The sequence below is a fragment of the Microtus pennsylvanicus genome, chromosome 21 (assembly GCF_037038515.1).
Source record: "Microtus pennsylvanicus isolate mMicPen1 chromosome 21, mMicPen1.hap1, whole genome shotgun sequence".
In the NCBI taxonomy this organism is placed as follows: domain Eukaryota; kingdom Metazoa; phylum Chordata; class Mammalia; order Rodentia; family Cricetidae; genus Microtus; species Microtus pennsylvanicus.
Window position 1 is genome coordinate 11,812,624 of NC_134599.1, and position 19,637 is coordinate 11,832,260.

The 19,637-nt window shown below is 44.4% G+C and overlaps 1 protein-coding gene across 2 annotated transcripts in view; it reads right to left on the minus strand.

Moving 5' to 3' along the window:
* Positions 1–17,744: 17,744 nt before the first annotated feature.
* Cpvl (carboxypeptidase vitellogenic like) overlaps positions 17,745–19,637 on the minus strand; it is a 100,795-nt gene continuing 98,902 nt past the window's right edge. For both annotated transcript variants that reach the window (XM_075955333.1, XM_075955332.1), the window contains one exon: positions 17,745–17,852. In XM_075955333.1, the coding sequence (XP_075811448.1) occupies positions 17,745–17,852 (108 nt within the window). The remainder of the gene's footprint in view (positions 17,853–19,637) is intronic.

Consider the following 19,637-nt stretch of genomic DNA (forward strand, 5'->3'; position numbering starts at 1 on the left):
AACTGTGGCCACAACCGGCGGTTCACTGTTCTGGATTCTGCCATCTTAATGGGGACCTAACCATCTGTGCACTTCCAAGCCAACTGCCATTGGACTCGGGATATTGAACAAGCAGGTTTGAGAGGGCCCAATTCTAAAGCAACCATATTTGTATCTCCCAGGATCTCCTCAACTCTATTCCAAGAGAGATTTTCATTTCATCGAGTGGGTGGAGCTGAGGACAGTTTCTGATCCCTTCAGGATGTAGGGAGAACAAAATTAGTTGTTGGGATCAGGTTTCTGCTTACTTCCTAGATGTCTCAATCCAGCTGTCTGGTTTGGGGGTTCTTATGAAACCCCAGGAGGAGACACCTTCATTAAAATAGATCTCCTTATTTGGGCTCATAGAGGACAGAGCCAAGTGACAGACTTAACATCTGGAAACACAGTGGGCACAGTTATTTTCCTGGGCAGAGAGGCTGGCAGCACAAGCAAATTCTCATAGAACACAGGGTCTTCATTACAGACGGGTTGTTTGGGACTCTAGAGGCAATATAGTTAGGTGGTCTATTAGGAATTTGTCTTAAGTCAGTGTTCTATTGTTGTGAAGAGACACCATGACCCAGGCAATTCTCATAAAGGAAAGCCTCTAACTGGGTGCTTGCTTACAGTTTTGGTGGGTTATTCCATTATCACCATGGCAGGGAGCATGGTGGTATGCAGGCAGGCACAGTGCTGGAGAAATCATTGAAGATCTACAACCCGATTCATAGATAGGAAGTAGGCAAAGAGACACTGGGCTGGGCTTGGCTTGGGTTTTTGAAACCTCAAAGCCCACCCCTGTGAGGGACCTCCTCCAACGAGGCCACACCTCCTAACTTCCAAACAGTTGAACTGGGGACTAAGAACGCAAATGCATGAGCCTATGGGGACCATTCTCATTCTAACCACCACACGATGATTAATTTATGGAATTGGAGCAATCTGAAGGCCTAGGGAACACATACCTACCATTAAAAAGAGGTAGATTCTCACCCGAGTCCCACGGCAGACTCAGTTCAGAGACAGAAATCCAAGTTATGGGCTCTCAAACCATGACCCAGAAGTGCCAGCAAGGGCAGTGCCTGGGAATTTGTTTACATGCTGACTTCTCAGAGCCTCTTCAAACCTCACCCCCACCGAGATAGCAGCCAACCAGCTCACGGCCATACATAGCTGCCCTTCCTGACTGCTGCCAAGGGGCTCTAGGCGCTCTGGGCATAGCCATTGGTCTTCTGCGTGCCTCTTCCCCGTAATAGTAAATTGGCAGAAGTCGCCAGAAAGAGTTTGCTCTTCATCAACAGAAGGATGTAGTAATAAGGACGGCGGCTGGGCTGCGTCCCCAAAACCCCAGCCGCCTGCCCGGCTCGGCTAGCTTATGCCCCGAAATAATTACACAGACACTGTATTCATTTAAACACTGCTTGGCCCTTAGCTCTATCTAGCCTCTTCTAGGCTAACTCTCGCACCTGGACTAGCCCATTTCTTATCATCTGTATGGCACCGGTCTTACCGGGAAGATTCTAGTTCAGAGTCCATCCTGGGTCGGAGCTTCATAGCGTGCGTCTTCTCTGGAGCAGGTAGCATGGCGTCTCTCCTGCGTCTGCTCCGGAGAGGAGAGCTGCGGAGTCTGAGCTCACTTCCTCTTCCTCCCAGCGTTCTGTTCTGTTTACTCCACCCACCTAAGGGTGGGCCTATCCAATGGGCCTAGCAGTTTCTTTATTGCTTAGCCAATGAAATCAACAGATTGATATATGACACTCCCACATCAGAAGGATTGACAATGTAGGCTGTGTCACCTCTGCTCTCTCTGTGGGGCTTTTCAAGGCACTATGTGACAGTGTGCCTTACCGATACAAAAAGCAGCAAGTAGACAACACCTCAGATCCCTGATGTGACATATGTAAGCCAGAGGTGGGAGATAATGCTTATGAAAAATCAAAGGCTTTGGTTGGAGTCATTTGTAGGGTCTAGTGGCCTGGGGAATATGGCAGTTCCTTACAAAGCCAAGAGTTACTGTGCTTTGGACTGTCCCTGAACAACACAGAACTGTGTACTTTGTATCTCTTTTGATGTTTGAGATAACATGTCCTCCTTTAGAGTATATTATTCAGGGACAAGTCCTGAGTGACTCAGGAGGCTTCCCCTGCTGCAGGAACAGAGGAGAAAGGTCAATGATGTCCTTGGAGCTGTTGGAATCTGTAGACTGGTGTGAGAGCTGTTCTTGGTTGTTAATGTCTGGAATGAGCTAAAACTCAAATGGCTGTGTACACTGGTGAGGGTTTTTTTCTGAATTAAATGATATAAAGTTGAAAGATACCCTTTTAATGTGGATCTTTGAGGTAGAAGGATCCACCTTTAATCCAGATCTTTTGCAGTGGGAAGATCTACCTTTAATTTGGGCCACAACTGTGCTGGCAGCCCGTGTAAAGGACATGGAAGAAGAAAGCTTGCCCTTTCTCACTCTGCCTGCTTCCTGCTCTCAAGAACAAACCTGCTCTTTCACTGGCATTCCAGCGTCTTCAGGATTCTGGCATACACTGAAGATCAGCTGAGACATCCAGCCTCAAGGACTGAGCAACTGTTGGATTCATGGACATTCATTGGTAGATGCTGTTCTTAGACTAGCTAGACAACAACCAACCTAAATCCCTTCTCTCTCCCCGCCCTCTCTCTTTCTCTCTCTCTATGTGTGTGTGTGTGTGTATGTGCGCGCATGCATACATACATATATATATGCACATAATAATATATACTCTAGAAAGAGTGTATATATATTCAACAAACAGAGAAAGATGACTATATATATATATATATATATATATATATATTTATATCTCTCCATTGAGTGATAATGCAATGCTACCAGTTGCTTCATGCTCCTGCTGCCATATTGGGAGCTAGTCAATATAAACCCTTAAGTTGTTCTTCTCAGGTATTTGGTCACATGACAAAATAAGAAGCTCATACAATCACTTTACCCAGCATTCCCACATAACTGGTGCCCACCACACCATATGGAGGCATACATAACAGAAATCCATCATCTAATTTAAATAATACATACCAAGGGTTTAGGGTATGTCTTTAAGGCACAAGCTACTTACCCCATTTGCCCAAGCAGTCATTGTCATAGAATATAGGAAAAAAATAATTGAAGTTTCAAATATAGCACCAGAAATCTCATGGCTTTCTGTTAGAAAGTGGAGTTGCTTTTACTCACTAACAAACAAGTCTTTCCAAGTGAGAATACTCAGACATGGGACAAAGGAACAAGAACAGAAGTACCCCCTATCCATCACATCCTGAAAGTCGAAGGATATTTGCCTTCTTTATACTGAGCCAACAGTAAAGGAAAGAATTACTAACTGGGATGTCTCAACAGAATCTCCAAGAAGTAACTGGGTAGTAAATGATGGCCCAGAGATCTGTGTAGTGGGAGCAGCGGGCTGCGTTCCTGCCGCCCGGCTCCCAGTTGCCTGGCTAGCTTATGCCCCGAAATAATTACATGGAAACTGTATTCTTTTAAACACTGTCTGGCCCCTTAGTTCTAGCCTCTTATTGGCTAATTCTCACATCTTGATTAACCCATTTCTAATAATCTGTGTAGCACCATGAGGTGATGGCTTACCAGGAAAGATCTTAGCCTGCATCTGTCTCTGGTGGGAGAATCACGGCGACTGCCTGACTTGGCTTCTTTTTCTTAGCATTCTGTTCTGTCTACTCTGCCTAACTAATTTTCTGTCCTGTCAAAGGCCAAGGCAGTTTCTTTATTAACCAATGAAAGTAACACATAGACAAATGACCCTCCTCCATCAGATCTGTATTCAGAACTCAGTAAATAACGACCAGTAAATATCCACACATCTCCATCCAAACAGTATGCCTGATGTGCATCCCGGCCCAGTGTACAGCCCTGCTCAGTGTGCATCCCTACTGGGGTACATCCTTGCTAGATGTATGCACCTGCTCCTAGTGCATCTCTGCTCGGTGTGAGTCCCTGAAAGAACTTCTGCACCTCATTCATGATCTGAGGTATATTGGGGCACCCTACATCTACCAGGTACCTCCAAATGATAAGGATCGATTTGTAAACCAGGTCCAAATCAAATGTCTTCTTCTTTTGTTAATACCAAGAGCTTTTAGACATGAACTGAGGAAGAAAGCAATATGGACAGAACTAGGTGAATCAACTCACCTGCTCACGGCACCTATCTGTACCTTGAGGGCATATTCAAAACCAACCAGGGATATATTATCTTCTAAGCACTCCTGAAATTGTGTTCCATAGGGAAAGTCACGAGACTACGAGTGCCATCTGAATCAAGCTGCAGCTGTCTCAGAGATACAGGTTAAAATCGCCAGAGTAAGGTGCCACAGATGACTAATGAACAGCTTGAAGCAAAGAGATTATGGAGCACACGTGGAGGTGGCTCATTACCACTTCCAAGAGCATCACCCTCAGCAGTGTTATTAGCAGTTATCAGAACAAGAACTGTAGCAGCTCGTGTTTTCTTCTTTGCCTCTGTTTCAGTTTGCTTTCTAGTGCTTCAATAAACACCATGACCAAAAAGAAAAGAAAAGAAAACACCTATGGAGGACAGGGCTTTCTAGCTTACAGTTGTGGTCCATCATGCAGGAAAGTCAGGGCAGGAACTCAAGGAGGGAAACTGATGACAAGACTGTGGAAGAGAGCAGCTCACTGGCCTGCCCCTCATGGCTTGCTCAACCTGCTTTCCCATACAAGCCAGGACCACTCGCCTGGGCACGGCACGTCCCACAGTATGTTCTGCCCTCCACGTTAATCATTAGGCCAGTCTGACGGAGGCATTTTCTCAACAGGAGTTCCCAATTAATTCCCATATAATTTTACTCTAGCTTGTGTCAAGCTGACAAAAAGAAAAAAAACCAACAAAAACCAGAACACCCTCTGACTGCACTGAATACATCGGCAGTTAATGGTCCTATTCAGCCCTTAGCTTAAAGAATGTCCAAGCTGCCATAAAGGACAGAAAGGAAGACCGGGCAGAACCTTGAGGGAAAGAAGTGGCTGATGCTGGGTTTAGGATTTTCCCCTTCTGAATAGATAGTGGACCTAATTCCATCAATATGAAAAGCACAGATAGAAATATATGGTGCAGCTGTTTTTGGGCAGACACAATGGACACAATGGGATAGGTAGGTGCTTAATAGCCAAGAACACAGGTACTGGACTGTTTCTTTCTTTCTTTCTTTCTTTCTTTCTTTCTTTCTTCCTTCCTTCCTTCCTTCCTTCCTTCCTTCCTTCCTTTCTTTTTTTTCTTTTGGAGACAGGGTTTCCAGTAGCTATGAATTGGATTTCTTCTTAACTCCACATCTTTTCTTTCAGATCTTTTCTGTTCCCTTTTTCATCCAGCCAATTTCATGTTAGATCAGTGGTTCTCAACCTGGAGATCAAACAACCCTTTCGCAGGGGTCACCTAAGACTATCAGAATACCAGATCAGGATTCATAATAGTAACAAAATTATGTTATAAAGTAGCAAGGAAAATAACTCTATGGTTGAGGGTCACCACAACATGAGGAGCTATGTTAAAGGGTCACAGCATTAGGAAGCCCAAGAACCGTAGTGTTAGAGTATCTCGTGAAGCACTTAAGGTAGGCTCGAGTGTGAGGGAGGAGGCCAGCTGTTTTCCTCCCTTGACAATGGGAGCAGAGGACATTTCACAGGGCTGGATTGTATGTGCTCCAGGCTGCGGCAGCCTGGGTGTGGTGTAAGAAGAAAGATAGCACCGAGAGTCCGCTTGAATCCTCCAAAGAACAGAGGCAGCTTCCCAGTCTCTGGCAAGATGTCCCTGTTTTTCTGGTGTTTCTTAGCCCCTCCAGCAGTTTTCTGACTGATGCGCTACACCACATTCTCTGCCTCATACACTCTACAGCGTGGTTTCTGCCTTACAGAATTTTTACACTGACAGAGACCTCTTTGTGTCAGTACATTGCAAGGGTCCTCATTCTAGGTTCTTTGCTTTGTTCTGCTTGATTGTTTATTTTTTTAAAGAATAAGCCATATTTTCGTGGGATCCCCCCTCCCCAGTGAGTAGTTAGCTGGTATCTGTCTTTTGATCGGTAAGAGCAATAGGGTGTTTCCTTTTCAGGGAAGGGTGGCCAGGCGTTCACACGACCATGTTTACTGTGCCGTCCCATGTGGAGTCACACATGGTAACACTCTCACGCAGGAAGCCAAACGGCTGAATTAGGAAATAGGATTAAACTAAACCCTGGAATCCAGACTGTATCCATCTGCAGCTTGTTAGTCATTGCTTAAAAGGTGTTTTGGGGTACTGTCCATGTACGCCCTGGCTTTATCTCTTTCAGATGGATTAAGCACTTTGATGCTTGCTTCTTTCCCCAGCCGATGAGATAATGTAAGAAGAGGAGGCAACAGCTTCCTCCTCTGTGGGTAACATCAGCTGAAGGCATCATCCACCTGGCAGTGTAGAAAGAGCCCCATCGCCTCCACACCATCACGTGACTGCAGCCTATAGAGGAATTAGTCAGGTAGCTAACAGTTCTACAGAGGGTGGTAGTCAGGTCAAGTTAGTTGAGTTGGTTTTATTATTGAGCTTGCTCGGCATCCCTTTCATGGGAGGCTTGGCTACAGTATTTTAAATGATTTGTAGGTAGTTACATGCCTATTGGAGGACTACCCAAACTGTCCCATTGCCCTCCCGCCTTGGAAGTGGCCCCAGTCTTCTCCAAAGAGCAGTAGTCTGCCTCCACTTGCCGGAGGAGGAAGGCCTCAGTTACAAAGGTCAGCTCTGTGCTGGCAGTGCCCACACCTCTGCTTGTTGAGGTTATTGTCTCCCCGCTCTGGCTTTCTCAACTTCCGGGTGTTCAAATGACTCTCCTGTCCTATGTCCTAAAGTGGGGAAGGCATTTGCAGTTGCCAGACTGACTTTCAATGGCCTTCTCTTCAGCTGGTCCACAGTGTCATAGCAACTTCATGTGTGACAGGACTCAAACATCCCAAAATATTGTGGCCAATAGGTGTACAACATCGTATCCTGAGATGAGCCTCCAGTCTCCTCCATGCACCACAGGGATGCAACTTCTATCATCCTTAGCACAATCCTATAGGGCACAAATCCTTGCCCTTGGCAAATCCGAGTGGCCATGGTAGGGAAATTCTATTGAAAGGCGAAAACCAAAGCTGCTTTGGGCAGGAACGCTGCTATACCGTCAACTTCACTATTAGCTGCGTTAACAAAATCCCCTACTAATAATCAGCTAATCCTGATAAGACACACAAATATCCAAATCCACTTATGCCCCCAGAAGCTTAAACATGGCTGAATCACTTTGCTTTTTTTTTTTAATTCTAGAAGATTCGCATGGGTTATATTTCTAAATGCTCAGCTAAAATGTCAAGAGGCATGAAAGGAACACTTGTTTTCTTTTAGGATTTCCTCTCTAGGAGCACCTATCATTTGCACCCATTTCTAACACTCTGTTTAGAAGGGTGAAGGATGAGCATTTAATACACTATGTAGGTTACCTAAGATAAATAGTGACCCTACTTGGCTAATTTTCTAGGCAGCTACATCTACACATGAGTTTATAACTGGATCATCGACATATTTAACACTCTTTCAGTACTGGGGATTGTAGAAAGGAGCAGCGGGCCGCTGCCTGCCACCCAGCTCCTGGCCACCTGGCTAGCTTACGCCCCGAAATAACAACACACAAAATATATTCATTTAAACACTGCTTGGCCCATTAGCTCTAGTCTCTTACCGGCTAACTCTCATATCTTGATTTAACCCATATCTAATAATCTGTGTAGCACCACGAAGTGGTGTCTTACCAGGAAGATTCTAGTGTACCTCCATCTTAGGCTGGAGCTTCATCGCATCTGGCTCAGAGAGGAGAGGCATGGCGATTGCCTCACTTCCTCCCAGCATTCTGTTCTGTTTACTCCGCCTACCTAATTTTCTGTCCTATCAAGGGCCAAGGCAGTTTCTTTATTAACCAATGAAATCAACTCAAAACAGAAGACTCTCACATCAGGGGATTGAACCCGGGACTTCACATCAACCAGGCCAGTGCTGAACCACTAAACTATGTCCTTAAGCCTGTTTTTAATATTTTATTTTGAGACAGGATCATGCTAAGTTGGCCTTGATAGCCTTGAACATGTGAAGTTTTTGCCATAATCTACTTAGCAGCAGGAATTATAGGCCTGGACCACATGACCAAGCCTACTAGGAATGGGTTTTGAAACTGTCAGAACAGACAGACGCTGAGAAGCTCATCCCTGACCCACAGTAGCACCGTGGAGATCGCCCAGCTCCAAGTCCACACACAAGTCGTAACAGGCAAGAGACACATTCAGAAACCCCCCGGGTTGACAGGATCATGTATTCGTTTTGCCCCTTATGATACACAGTCACTACTAGGACACCCCTGGAAACTCCTAGGTCTCCATCCGAGTTTTGTTCAGAGGGCTGTCTCTGCCACCCTTCTCCTGGTTTACCTTTTGGGTCCCAGGGACTCTTTGTTCATCTGGAAGCACAGTTGGAATTGACTCAAGTCTCCGGGAGAAATTCATTCAGAATCTGTATTTTATCCTTTCATTATAAGCGAGACAGACTTTTTAAAAGTCACTCAAGAAGGGTCTCCCAGCTTCATCTGACCTGGGGCCTGTAGCTCTTGGAGTCCCAACTCTGGTATCAGCTGTCCTTAGGAAGTGAAATCAGGGGCCTAAACTACATTTGCTCAGCTCTTCAACCACTGGCTCAGGCAGCCGGCGATGAAGAACAAAGCAATGGGGAGTAGATTGTAGAACTAGGTGTTTTCTACCTGTCCAGAGAGAGGGGAAATGAGCAAATACCCTCTTAGCATATCTAATTTGAATTATACTCTTCTACCCAAATCCAGAATTGTCTCTGCAGGCATGGAGAGAAGGGGAGGAGACAATGGCAGGCCATTACCATGGCATGGCCAGCAAGACTTAGCTTACGATTGCTAAACAATCCTTCAGTTCTGCTCTAGCACTAGATAGAATTTTCATTGCATGGAAGGGTTGATTTCCTAACGAGGAGATGAAATTTATAAATTCAGAGAAAGCTAGATTTTAAACATTCTGTTTTAAGAATCTTGTGGTTTTTCTAAAAGTGGAACTAGCTCAGATTTTTCTTAATTCAAGGTAGATAACCAGCTGTTTTGGCATGAAACACTACAAAATCCAGAAGACGGTCAAACACAGTTTCCCAATAGAAAATGCCTCTGTTCATTCAATAACAAATACGAACGAATACATGCCAAGGACCAGGCTCTCTGCGAGCAGCTGTGAACCCAGGACTAAATGTAAGGAGAAAGCTGGGTCTTCCTAGTTCTCATGTTGCTTTTCTGAATGGCCTCTGGATTGAATTAGAACATTAACAAACTGTCCTTCCCTAAATGGGCGCGGCCTCCAATGTGTTAAAAAGCAAAATAATAATAATAAAAAATATCCCATGCAAGTAATCCCAGCAACTCTCCCTTAGCATGAGTGCCTTGAATGGTTTTACCATTGTGCTGACTACAATGAGCTAGCTTTAAATTCATTCCCCTCGTGGAAATTGCTGCCCTCTGGAAGCCATTTTGCCAAAGAAAAGAAATGATCTTTTCTGGGGAGATTCAGGCACAGAGCTGGGAGTAATTCTGGCAGGATGAGCAAGGGAGGGAAAGGATATTAGCAATTGGAAAATGGGTTCTTGCCAGCTGCTCTGTGTGATGACATTAGAAGCAACATGATGGAATTAAATGGGGCCTCTCTGCAGGTCTGGTTAAGCTCAGAGCATCCAATATCCCACTGCAGTGACTGAGAGATGGCTATAGAGGTCTTTTATTATCTCAGGGATGGAATCGTTATTTCAAAACCCATGCTGCACGAGAGTGACAAGACTATTTCTCGATTCTAAGGGATGGCAATTTTGCAGTCACACCTGTCTCTCCGCCCCCAGACATTGCCTTCTCTTAAAAAAAAAAAAAAACCCTCAAGCAAGCAACTTCGTTGCTCTAGGGAAAGAGGAAGGCAGTGAAGAGGGAGAAGGAAGAGGGAAATGGGAAGGAAGGAAGGAAGGAAGGAAGGAAGGAAGGAAGGAAGGAAGGAGGAGATAAGGGAGGGGAGAGGATCAGGGAGGAAGGGAGAGAGGAAGGAGAGACAGAAGGACTTCTCTCTGCTTTGCCAGTGATGTAGCATTTTGGAACTGTGCCAGCCAAAAGAAGCACTCTATCCTTGGACATCCCGCCCACCTGGGCACCTGGGACCCATTTTCCACCTGGTTCTAATCATCTTGACTTTTGTCAGTGGTAGGGGAGGGAGTTCTCTTTCAATTTCCCATTAATTTCGCAATGCCTTTGCTTTGTTTTCCTTTAAGTAAAGCAAGTTTTGAGTAAACTCGCCTGTTACTCAGGGGCATAAGCTCTTGCAGCACAGCCAAAATACACCTTCAGACCATGAAAACGTTGGTTCACCAGTAGAGTTTGTATTTGATCCAAAACAAAACAAACAAACAAACAAAAACCCAAACATTTAACAGTGCCTCCTCTTTATCCCTGAACATGCCTTCTAATTCTCCTAGGGCTGAGGACTCCTCGCCACAGACCCCACAGTTTCCAGAAGGCTGTCCCCAAAGCACACTGACGGACAGGAGGCTTCCATTAGCTGCCTGGTTTATGTGAAAGGCATGCGTTGATTTGTGAAGTCAGAGAGTTCTTACCTACACACTGAAAATAAATAGATTTTATGTTTTTGTTTTTATGATGGAACCCATAGGTGGTTTAAGTTGAGGATGATCTGTTTTATTTTTGTTAAAAAAATAATATTTTCTGGCTCCTTTAAGAAGCCACATGTTTCAGATACTGAAGCAAGCTGAGTCATTCCTCCAGAGAATGAGGAGCAGCTGGGGGCAGACACAAGCCATGAATGCAAAGCCTTGAGGAACAGAATGCCTCTCTAGGACGGATTCCAGGGTCCAACCCAAACCCAGAAGGGCACTCTCACAGACTTGGTCTCTCTAATGGTGACAAACCCTGTGCACTCTGAAGCAAACAGTTTCCTAAGCTATGGCCAGACTCTGCCTTCCCACAGCAGAAGACAAAAAGAGGCTCTCTGGGTCAGCACACTGTCAGTCTGTCTTGGTCTACAAGATTTAGTGGCCCAGAGAGGACCCTCCTCATAACACTCAGTGGTGACTGAGTGTCCTGTGGCCGAAGAGAGAGAACTGACAGTGTCAGAACTTGGCCCAAATGACAGAAGCCAGACTATCTGTGAACTAAACGGTGTCATAAAATGAACAACTGATTCCATGGTTTTTTGCATGTGTGATTTTTGCCCTGTTTTGTTTGGGTATTTTTAATCTTACTGATTCTCTCTCTCTCTCTCTCTCTCCTCTCTCTCTCTCTCTCTCTCTCTCTCTCTCTCTCTCTCTCTCTCTCCCTCCCCCTCTGTGTGTGTATCTATTATTGTTCACTTTTTGTTATTTTCTTCTTTCTCTTTTTGAGAGAGAACATGAAGTTGGGAGGGTGGGGAGTGGGGAGGATCTGAGAGAAGTTGGACAACAGGCAAGAACTTGACCGAGATAGAATGTATGAAAAATCTTTTCTAACATAGTTTTTTATTGATTCTTTGGGAGTTTCACCTCATGCACCCAATCCCACTCATGTTCCAGTCTCTCCATATCTGCCCCTCACCCTTAGAGCATCACCCCAAACAAATTGTTGGACTTGAACACAGATGGTGGCCCAGACCCTGGGCATCCACAACATCTTCAGTGTTAACAGGAGCCATGGAGGTCAACACAGATTCTGGCTTACTGCAGCAGGGCCTGGACCAGGTAATGGCCCCCTGCTGCGGCTATAGCTGAGACATCACCATAGCCTCAGGTGGAAGCACAGACCAACCGACCACCCAGATCTGTATGGTGCTGGCAGCAGTATGATGAAAAAAAACCCAACTTTTCATAATTTTTTTAATTGTTCATGACAAAATGAGAAAACATAGGACATAATTTCTTCAATGTAGAAAAATTAAGCTTTACGAATTAAGACTAAAAGAAGAGTATTGAGCATTTAAAAGTGGTTCTATCTATGTCATGGGCTCATGAGTAAATTTTCATGTCCCACATACTTATACTTTCTGTGCTATGTCTTATTTTTAATAAGGCATAAGTAGCCATGTGCAGTCCATTCTGAAACACTTTACTAGCTCTTATAATGCTTCTGGCTTGAATTTGTGACAATGGTACTCTTTTTATGAAGGGGGCGGGGGAGAGGGAGAGTGGATGAGAGGGATTCTCTGACAAGTTAGAGTAAGAGAAACTTTGGGCATTCCCTGGACTGATCCTTTCTCCTGTCTCCCTGATACAGCCCTATGTATCTCGTTAGTTAAGCAAGTAGACCTCTGGGGAGCTGTTCTGTGACGACTCCAGTCTAACAAACAGGAAGGCTTCTTTTTTGGGGGGGGGGGGGGACAGCGAATCTCATTTGAGAGAGCAGTGACGGATTAGAAACCTCATTTCTTCTGCAGCACACTCCAGCTAATAAAATACCCCTAGGAAGGTGCTGCTGTCTGAGTAACAAAGTCCCTGCCCAAGGCCTCTCCACCCTGTCCAAGGTCAACTTCGGTTTTCCAATTCAGCTTCAAGCTTTTGTCAAAAAAGCCGTGCATGTTTTTTGAACTTTTTTTTTTTTTTTGGCCCCCAAGCCTCAGCTACTTCCCTCCAGTGAATCACAGGATAGGACTGTTTCAAAATGTCCTCCTTAAAGAATAGTTCTCTTCCCTGGGGAGACTGGAGTTGGCAAAGCACAACTTGTCCTAGCTGCGGCTGCTGCCGCCCCACCTACCCACCCCCGTGTGTGGATTTGAATACAGAAGCTTCACTTCAGGCTCTCTCAAGACCATTTGGCAGGTGGACTGCTAGATCTATCCCAGGCTGGGTAGACACAAGGAGGGGGGAAAAGTCAGCCCCAGTAGCTCACAGTAGTTCTGTCAGCTTGTCGTGGACCCGCGGCTTCTCTATCAATTACAGGAGTTTAGGGAAGTTACGTTTGAATTCAAATTTTCAAGGAAAAAGAAAACGATCAGAAATAGAAGAAGAATAAGAGACAGATGGGGGCATGCTCAGAGCCTCAGTGTCCCTGCATGCAAGCGTAATGGCTCAGCCTTCGGTAGCACCCACTTTTCTTCAACGGAGAGCAACTAGCCACTCCTTTTCTCTCTAGCTATGCTGGAGCTTCCTCTGCTAGAGTACACACTCTGGAGTTAATATTCATGAAGTCGGCTCCTCCCGTTACAGGCTTCAAGGGCAGGGCACCAGATCGGATTTGTCCTTGGGTCCCTGTGACTCAGAACAAGTTCTGTCTCTCAGCTTCGTGTGACTCATGGCAATGTGCAGTGACCGGAGGTCCTGGCTGTCACCCGGGAACCTCTGTGCCCAGGGCTCACGGCCACATGCCTCTGGGTCCTAATGTGTATGTCACTTGCTCTTCCCCTCAGTCCTGAGGTATTTCTTCTTCTGGTCTCCTTTTTTCCCACGTGTGAGAACTTCAGAGCATTTTAGAAATTACTAGATATGCACCTGAGTTCTGTTTGTAAACAGCCACTGGGGAATTCCCGAGTATTTCCAGTGCAGGTCAATAGGCAGACTCCGGCCTTCGTCCTCCTGCTGAGATTTGTCACCAGTGTGGTGAACAGATTTTGGCTGTTGACATCAATTCATTTGTGCCTCCTTCCTCAAGTCACAACACCTTGGGGTGGAGGCTCTTTCTCTATGTTTGATGTAATATTTTGGTAGTGGTCCCTGTATCTTCCACAGATGCCAGCCTTCGAAGCATGGGTACAAGTTAGTAGTTGTCAGTCACTTGTGTGTGCTATGGGATTATTTATTTATTTATTTATTATTTATTTTGCAATGAGCCTTTCTTACTTTGGCGATTTGACAATTTAGCATTTAAGGAAAAGATTAATATTTGCCCCCAATGATTTGGACGGATGCAACAGCATTTCCTGTGAAATCCATTTAGGCAGCAGCTACGATCCTGGCTTCCTCCAACACCCGGAGCCTTGGGAAACGTACTCAGCCCTTCGCCACACAAACCAGGTTGCCAGAAATCCTGCTAAAATGATTGACCAGATGTCTTTGCTTGGTCTCCAGTAGATATAAATCACAACAGTCTGTGTTTAATTCCTAGACTCGGTATCTTGGGGCAACAAAATTAATCACTTTCAGGTCCCTCCCTGAAAGCTTTTTAAATCTCCCGCATTTTAATAGCAATAACTGTACTAGGTGAGACAAAGCCAACACATTTGTGTAGGTAGCTGTGTGACACCCCAAGAGACAGGCTCACTTTGTAACAGTGGGACTGGAGAGCTCCCAGTCAGCCATCACCCCTTTAGGGTCCTGCATGAAGAACAGAGAGGTTCTTAAGCCACATTAGATCGGCACAGCAAGACCTAAGCAGCAGCAGGGTTGGGGAAGGGACACCACACTTTCCCTTCCTCAAGGGTTTTAGTCACATGACTTGTGACTCAAGACTCGGGTCCTTGGTTTCTGGCTACGTGTATCCTTTCTAGTGGGGGCTACTAGAATGGGAGAATCAAACAGAGGGGCATGAAAGAGGGAATCTGGGGAGAGATAACAAAAATTAAGGGGAATTTGGGGGGGGGTGTATGGAAACCTAAACAGTAGAAGCTTTCTGAAATATATATGTATATGAAGGAGCTCTAAATGAAATCACCAAATAATGGGGGAGACAGAGCCCCAACTGGCCAACTACTGTTACCAAATGGAGCCTCCACTACTGGGATTGGGTTACATTTAATTGAGTTGTTGGTCAAAGAGGTCCTATGAGAATTCCCAAACAACCCAGCAACTAGAGGTTGCTCTTGACAAACTAACAGCAAGGTCCCATTGCTGAAGACAACACTACACAACTCACTGAATATGGAGAAGCTGAGCTGGGCTTCCATGGAGCCTTCACCTCAACATTCTAGTGTCTTTGGTTCAGGAAGGTAACTCTGCATTCTATAAAAGGAGAAACATAAGCACCAACACAGCCACAAACCCTTTGATCTACAGTGGTGTCCTGCCTGCAAGATAGGCTAATGCAATGGTGGTACAAAGTTATAGGGGTAACCAACCAATATCTGATTTGACTTAAGACCCATTCCACGAGATGGAACCCATACTAGACACCACTTGGATAAGCAAAACCCTGAGACTAGACAGGGAACTAGGATAAAACCAAATACTACTTTTCTAAAAACAAAGCAAAACAAAAAAACAACAAAAATAACCAACATAGCAATAAAGTGATTCCTAGACAATCTGCTACACTCATAGATGAGTGCCTTGCTCAGCCATCATCAGAGAAGCTTCCTCCTACAGCAAATGGGAACAAATACAGATACTCACAGCCAGACAACGGACAAAGAGTGAGAGACCTCGTAATACTGAGCCTTAAATGGGATCTCTCCATCAACGCCCTCCCCTTAGAGCTCAGGGAAACCTGCAGAAGAGGAGGTAGAAAGTGTAAGAGCCAGAGGGAATAGAAAACACCAAAACCAAAGCAAAACAAAATAAACGAGTCCCTCTAAGTCAACATGATAATCACATATATGAACTCACATAGGACCTGCTCAGGTCTGCACCAAATGGAGTCCTAGAGCTGAAAGGAGACATGGACACATGCTCACATCCCTAATCCAGAAGTCCTCTCTAATTGGAAATTTAATTTTCTCCAAGGGAGTCTCATTGAAGTTGCAGCCCCAGCAGTAGATGCCAACAGAAGACAAACTCGGTGGCATCTGTGGAGGTTCCTTTTCTCCTTCTGTTGTGTCAGGATTTTTCCTTTTCTAAAATCATTTTTTCCTAGCCAGGCGGTGGTGGCACACGCCTATAATCCCAGCACTTGGGAGGCAGAGGCAGGCAGATCTCTGTGAGTTTAAGGGCCAGCCTGGTCTACAGAGCAAGTTTCAGGACAGTTAGGGCTACATAGATAAATCCTGTCTTGAAAAATCAAAAACAAACAAACAAAAACAACAAAACATTTTATAATTTTTATTTTTACTTCATCTCTCTGTATTTTCTCTCTCTCTCTCTCTCTCTCTCTCTCTCTCTACCATACAGATCCTTTGAGTATACATTATGGCTTCTGGTTTAGTGTTTTTATGGGATTTCTGAATGTGTAAAAGAGTGAGTCTCTGCATCTGTATCGGTTTCTTACACCATTTGGGGGGGGTGTATTTTCCCTTAGTTCATTTGTTTTATTCTATTGCAATGTGCTAATATTTATTTTATTGTATTTATACAATTTTATTAGCATCCCTTAGAAGCCTGTTTTATTTCTAATAAGAGACAGAAATAGGTGAATCTGGATGGGAGGGGAGGTGGGGAGGAACTGGAAGGAATAGAAGGAGGGAAAAAGTCTATTTTTAATAAAAGGATAAAATGAAATTTAATTTTTCAGTGAGACAAATCATACCTAGGTAAAAACCTGCTGAAAACCTAAATGTACTCTAGAATTTCAGAGATAAGTGTGTCAAAAGGAAAACCTGCCCAGATGTGACGGTTTAGTCAGAGGAATACTACTGAACGTATATCCCAACATACTTATATTCTGGAGCCAGGTAAACTCAGTTTCAATTCCAACTATGACAAAAGACTAGGCTGCTCTTTGTTTGATTTTTTTTTTTAAATTTTGATTTGTTTGTTTGATTACAGAAAACAGAAAATTAAAAACTCAGATTTAAAATGACTCATCTAATATAGCCTGCAAGTTGTTTACTGAGTGTGTACAACTCCATTGAACCCACAAAAGAAAAGACAGATTGAATTTGCTCTCTGCGTCACACCCCCTGTTTACCCGGGAGTTGGTGACGTATCATTTGTCTGCAAGGACAGTTTCTGTTATGGAGAATTACAAGATACCTTCTATGCTGAGTCTTTGTGTGTTCAAAGTCCCTTCCTGAGACTGTTACACCTTTAGGTAACAGTTCTCCCCTAGGATGGACTGCTCAGTTGTTTCTCCAGTAAAGTCATCAGCCCCATAAGAAGCTATTATAGTTTGAATCTAGGCTATGTTGTGGACCAATATTTCTCACGTGGTGGCACTGATTCAGGAGCCTGTTACTTTGAGGATGTGAGGCCCTGATGGGAGCACCAAGGGGTAAACTCCGAAGGTACAACTCAGGCCAGCAACTAGCCTCTCTCTCTGCTTCCTGACCCACCAGTGTGTGAACAGGCTCTCTCCACACGCCTGCTACCATGGTCTGAGAGCCCCTGCAGTACCTTTCCTGCATGAAGGACTGAAGCCACCAGCCAAAGCGAACCTTCCTTCCCTTAGCTGTTTCTGGATGCCAGGTATCTTGATCAAAGCACAGGAAAGCCATTAACACTGATGTGTTATGAGACACACTGCATTATTTACTGAACCAGATGTTATCACAAGTCTATTAATTTGTTGAACTTTCTATCCTGGGAAGGACTAGATATTCTATCAGAACCCATTCTTCCCATCTCCTAAATTTCGGTGTGATAACAAACGATAAACTCCAATCAAAAAAAATCATGCATTTTCAGGGTGACTTTTATTGGTAAGAAATAGCTTGCAAATATAAAGGGATATATTTCTTATTTCTATGACATCTTTAGTTTTTAATATTTTGTGATTAAAACTCAAAGCTAGTTAAGGAAAGTAGTTTATTAATTATAAGGTTCCCATCCGCTGTCAAAGATGAATCGATTGATCATATCAAAAGATCTCAGCGGCTGGTCACGGGGCAAAATGTGTCCTCCACCTCGGACAATTACCTTAGTGGACAAAAACAAAAGAGCACAGAGAAATACATATTACCATTGCGTGGAAAATAGAAACTCAGGTTAAACACTAATTCAGAACGGTGTGTGATGTAGTTCAACGGTAGAGCCCATCTCTGAGATCTGTCCCCAGAGAGCAAGCAAACAGAAGCAGATACAGAAGCCTTCCTTCCACAGTGGTCCTCACACTTACCTTAGAGTTCAGAGAGCATTTTAGCTCCAGTTCTTAGATTTTACACAGTTAGCATCATCTTGAACAGGACTTCTCTTTCCCCTTTGGAGTGACTTTCTGTCCTGAATCCCTAGCTGGGAGTGAATGCCCTAGTGTTTTCTCTAATTAGGACTTGGAGGCAGAAAGGTTTAACCCAAGGCCACATCAGGCTGCAACTTCTGCCTTTTAATTAGTCAGCCCAACCAGCCCTTACACTGGGAGGCTCTCCCCACTAAGTTTTTAACAGTAATAAAGGGGATATTTTTAATTAATCAATTAAAATAACAAACAGAAATCCTTGATGCCTGAAATAAAAGATTATTTTTAAGCACTTACAGAATTAGAATATTCTAAAATTTTATGATATCATGTTATAAAAAGTTCAAATACACAGACTATTTTCCCAAAGACTCCTGTGCTCACATCCCACCCCCAAACTATCCCGCACTAACATCTGCCTTCTTTGCTCCTTCTCATGCCTGACTCCATCTGGGAGTTCAGCGGATCTTTTGACATATTTCAAAATAAATGGTGACATTGGTGATGCGGGATTCCCCTCTGTATGCTGTGAATATGTTTTATTACCATTGGTTAATAAAGATGCTGCTTTGGCCTATGGCAGGGCGGAATAGAGCTAGGTAGAAAACTGAACCGAATGCAGGGAGTAAAAAGGCAGATCCCAAACTCCTCAGCACGAGCTTACGAGTGTGTGTTTAAACACGCTGACTCCAGGCTGTCCACTAAAAGCAGGTTGTGTGCTTTCTTCTGCCCCGACTCTTAGCTGGGAAAAGAAACTGTTGGGGCTTCAGAGGGCCCCATAAATGAAGATGAGGAGGACTGGTATCCAAGGACACGTCAAAACTCCTCTCACTTCATCTGCACTACTAACTAAAAAAAAACGACTCATTTTGGATTCTGTGCAGCGTTACATTCTTAGTTCCCACAAGTCTGCCAACATGATCATGGACATGGGCTGGGACCACGGCGGAAGATGTTTTTCTGAAATATCTTTCTGCTTTTGCTGAAACACTTGACTTTTTGCTGGTGCCCGAGTCACCTGTTGGATAACTCAAATAGAAAAGAAAGTTGGCATCTATGATCTCATAGCATGTCCGCCCTTAATATTGGAGTCAAACCCTGTTCAGCCCTGCAGCTAGACGTCCAATCATTTAAGCAGTGTTAGGTTCCACAATGTTTCGTATGGGGTTCAGTTGTCTGCGGCCCATGGCAGCAGGGCGGGTTGCTTCCCTTGCTTTCCAGCAGCATGCGCACCACTGACTGTCCAACCTGGAGAGAAATACTTCCCTTTCGATTCCCTGTGAAGACGTGCTGGGATACTGTGTATGGAGTGCTTAGCACAGTACCTGAATATACGAGGAATGGTAGTCATGTAGAGGTCCTGGGTTAGCTCTCAAGTGTCACAAAATAAATAAACATTTGTTTGCCGTTAATAATATCCATCCATAATGATCTATATTAAACCCCGAGCGTTTGTAATGGCGAGATGGCTCAGTAGTTAATGTGGGCGGGCTGTGCAATTATGGAGGATGCAGTGGAGATTTGAGCAC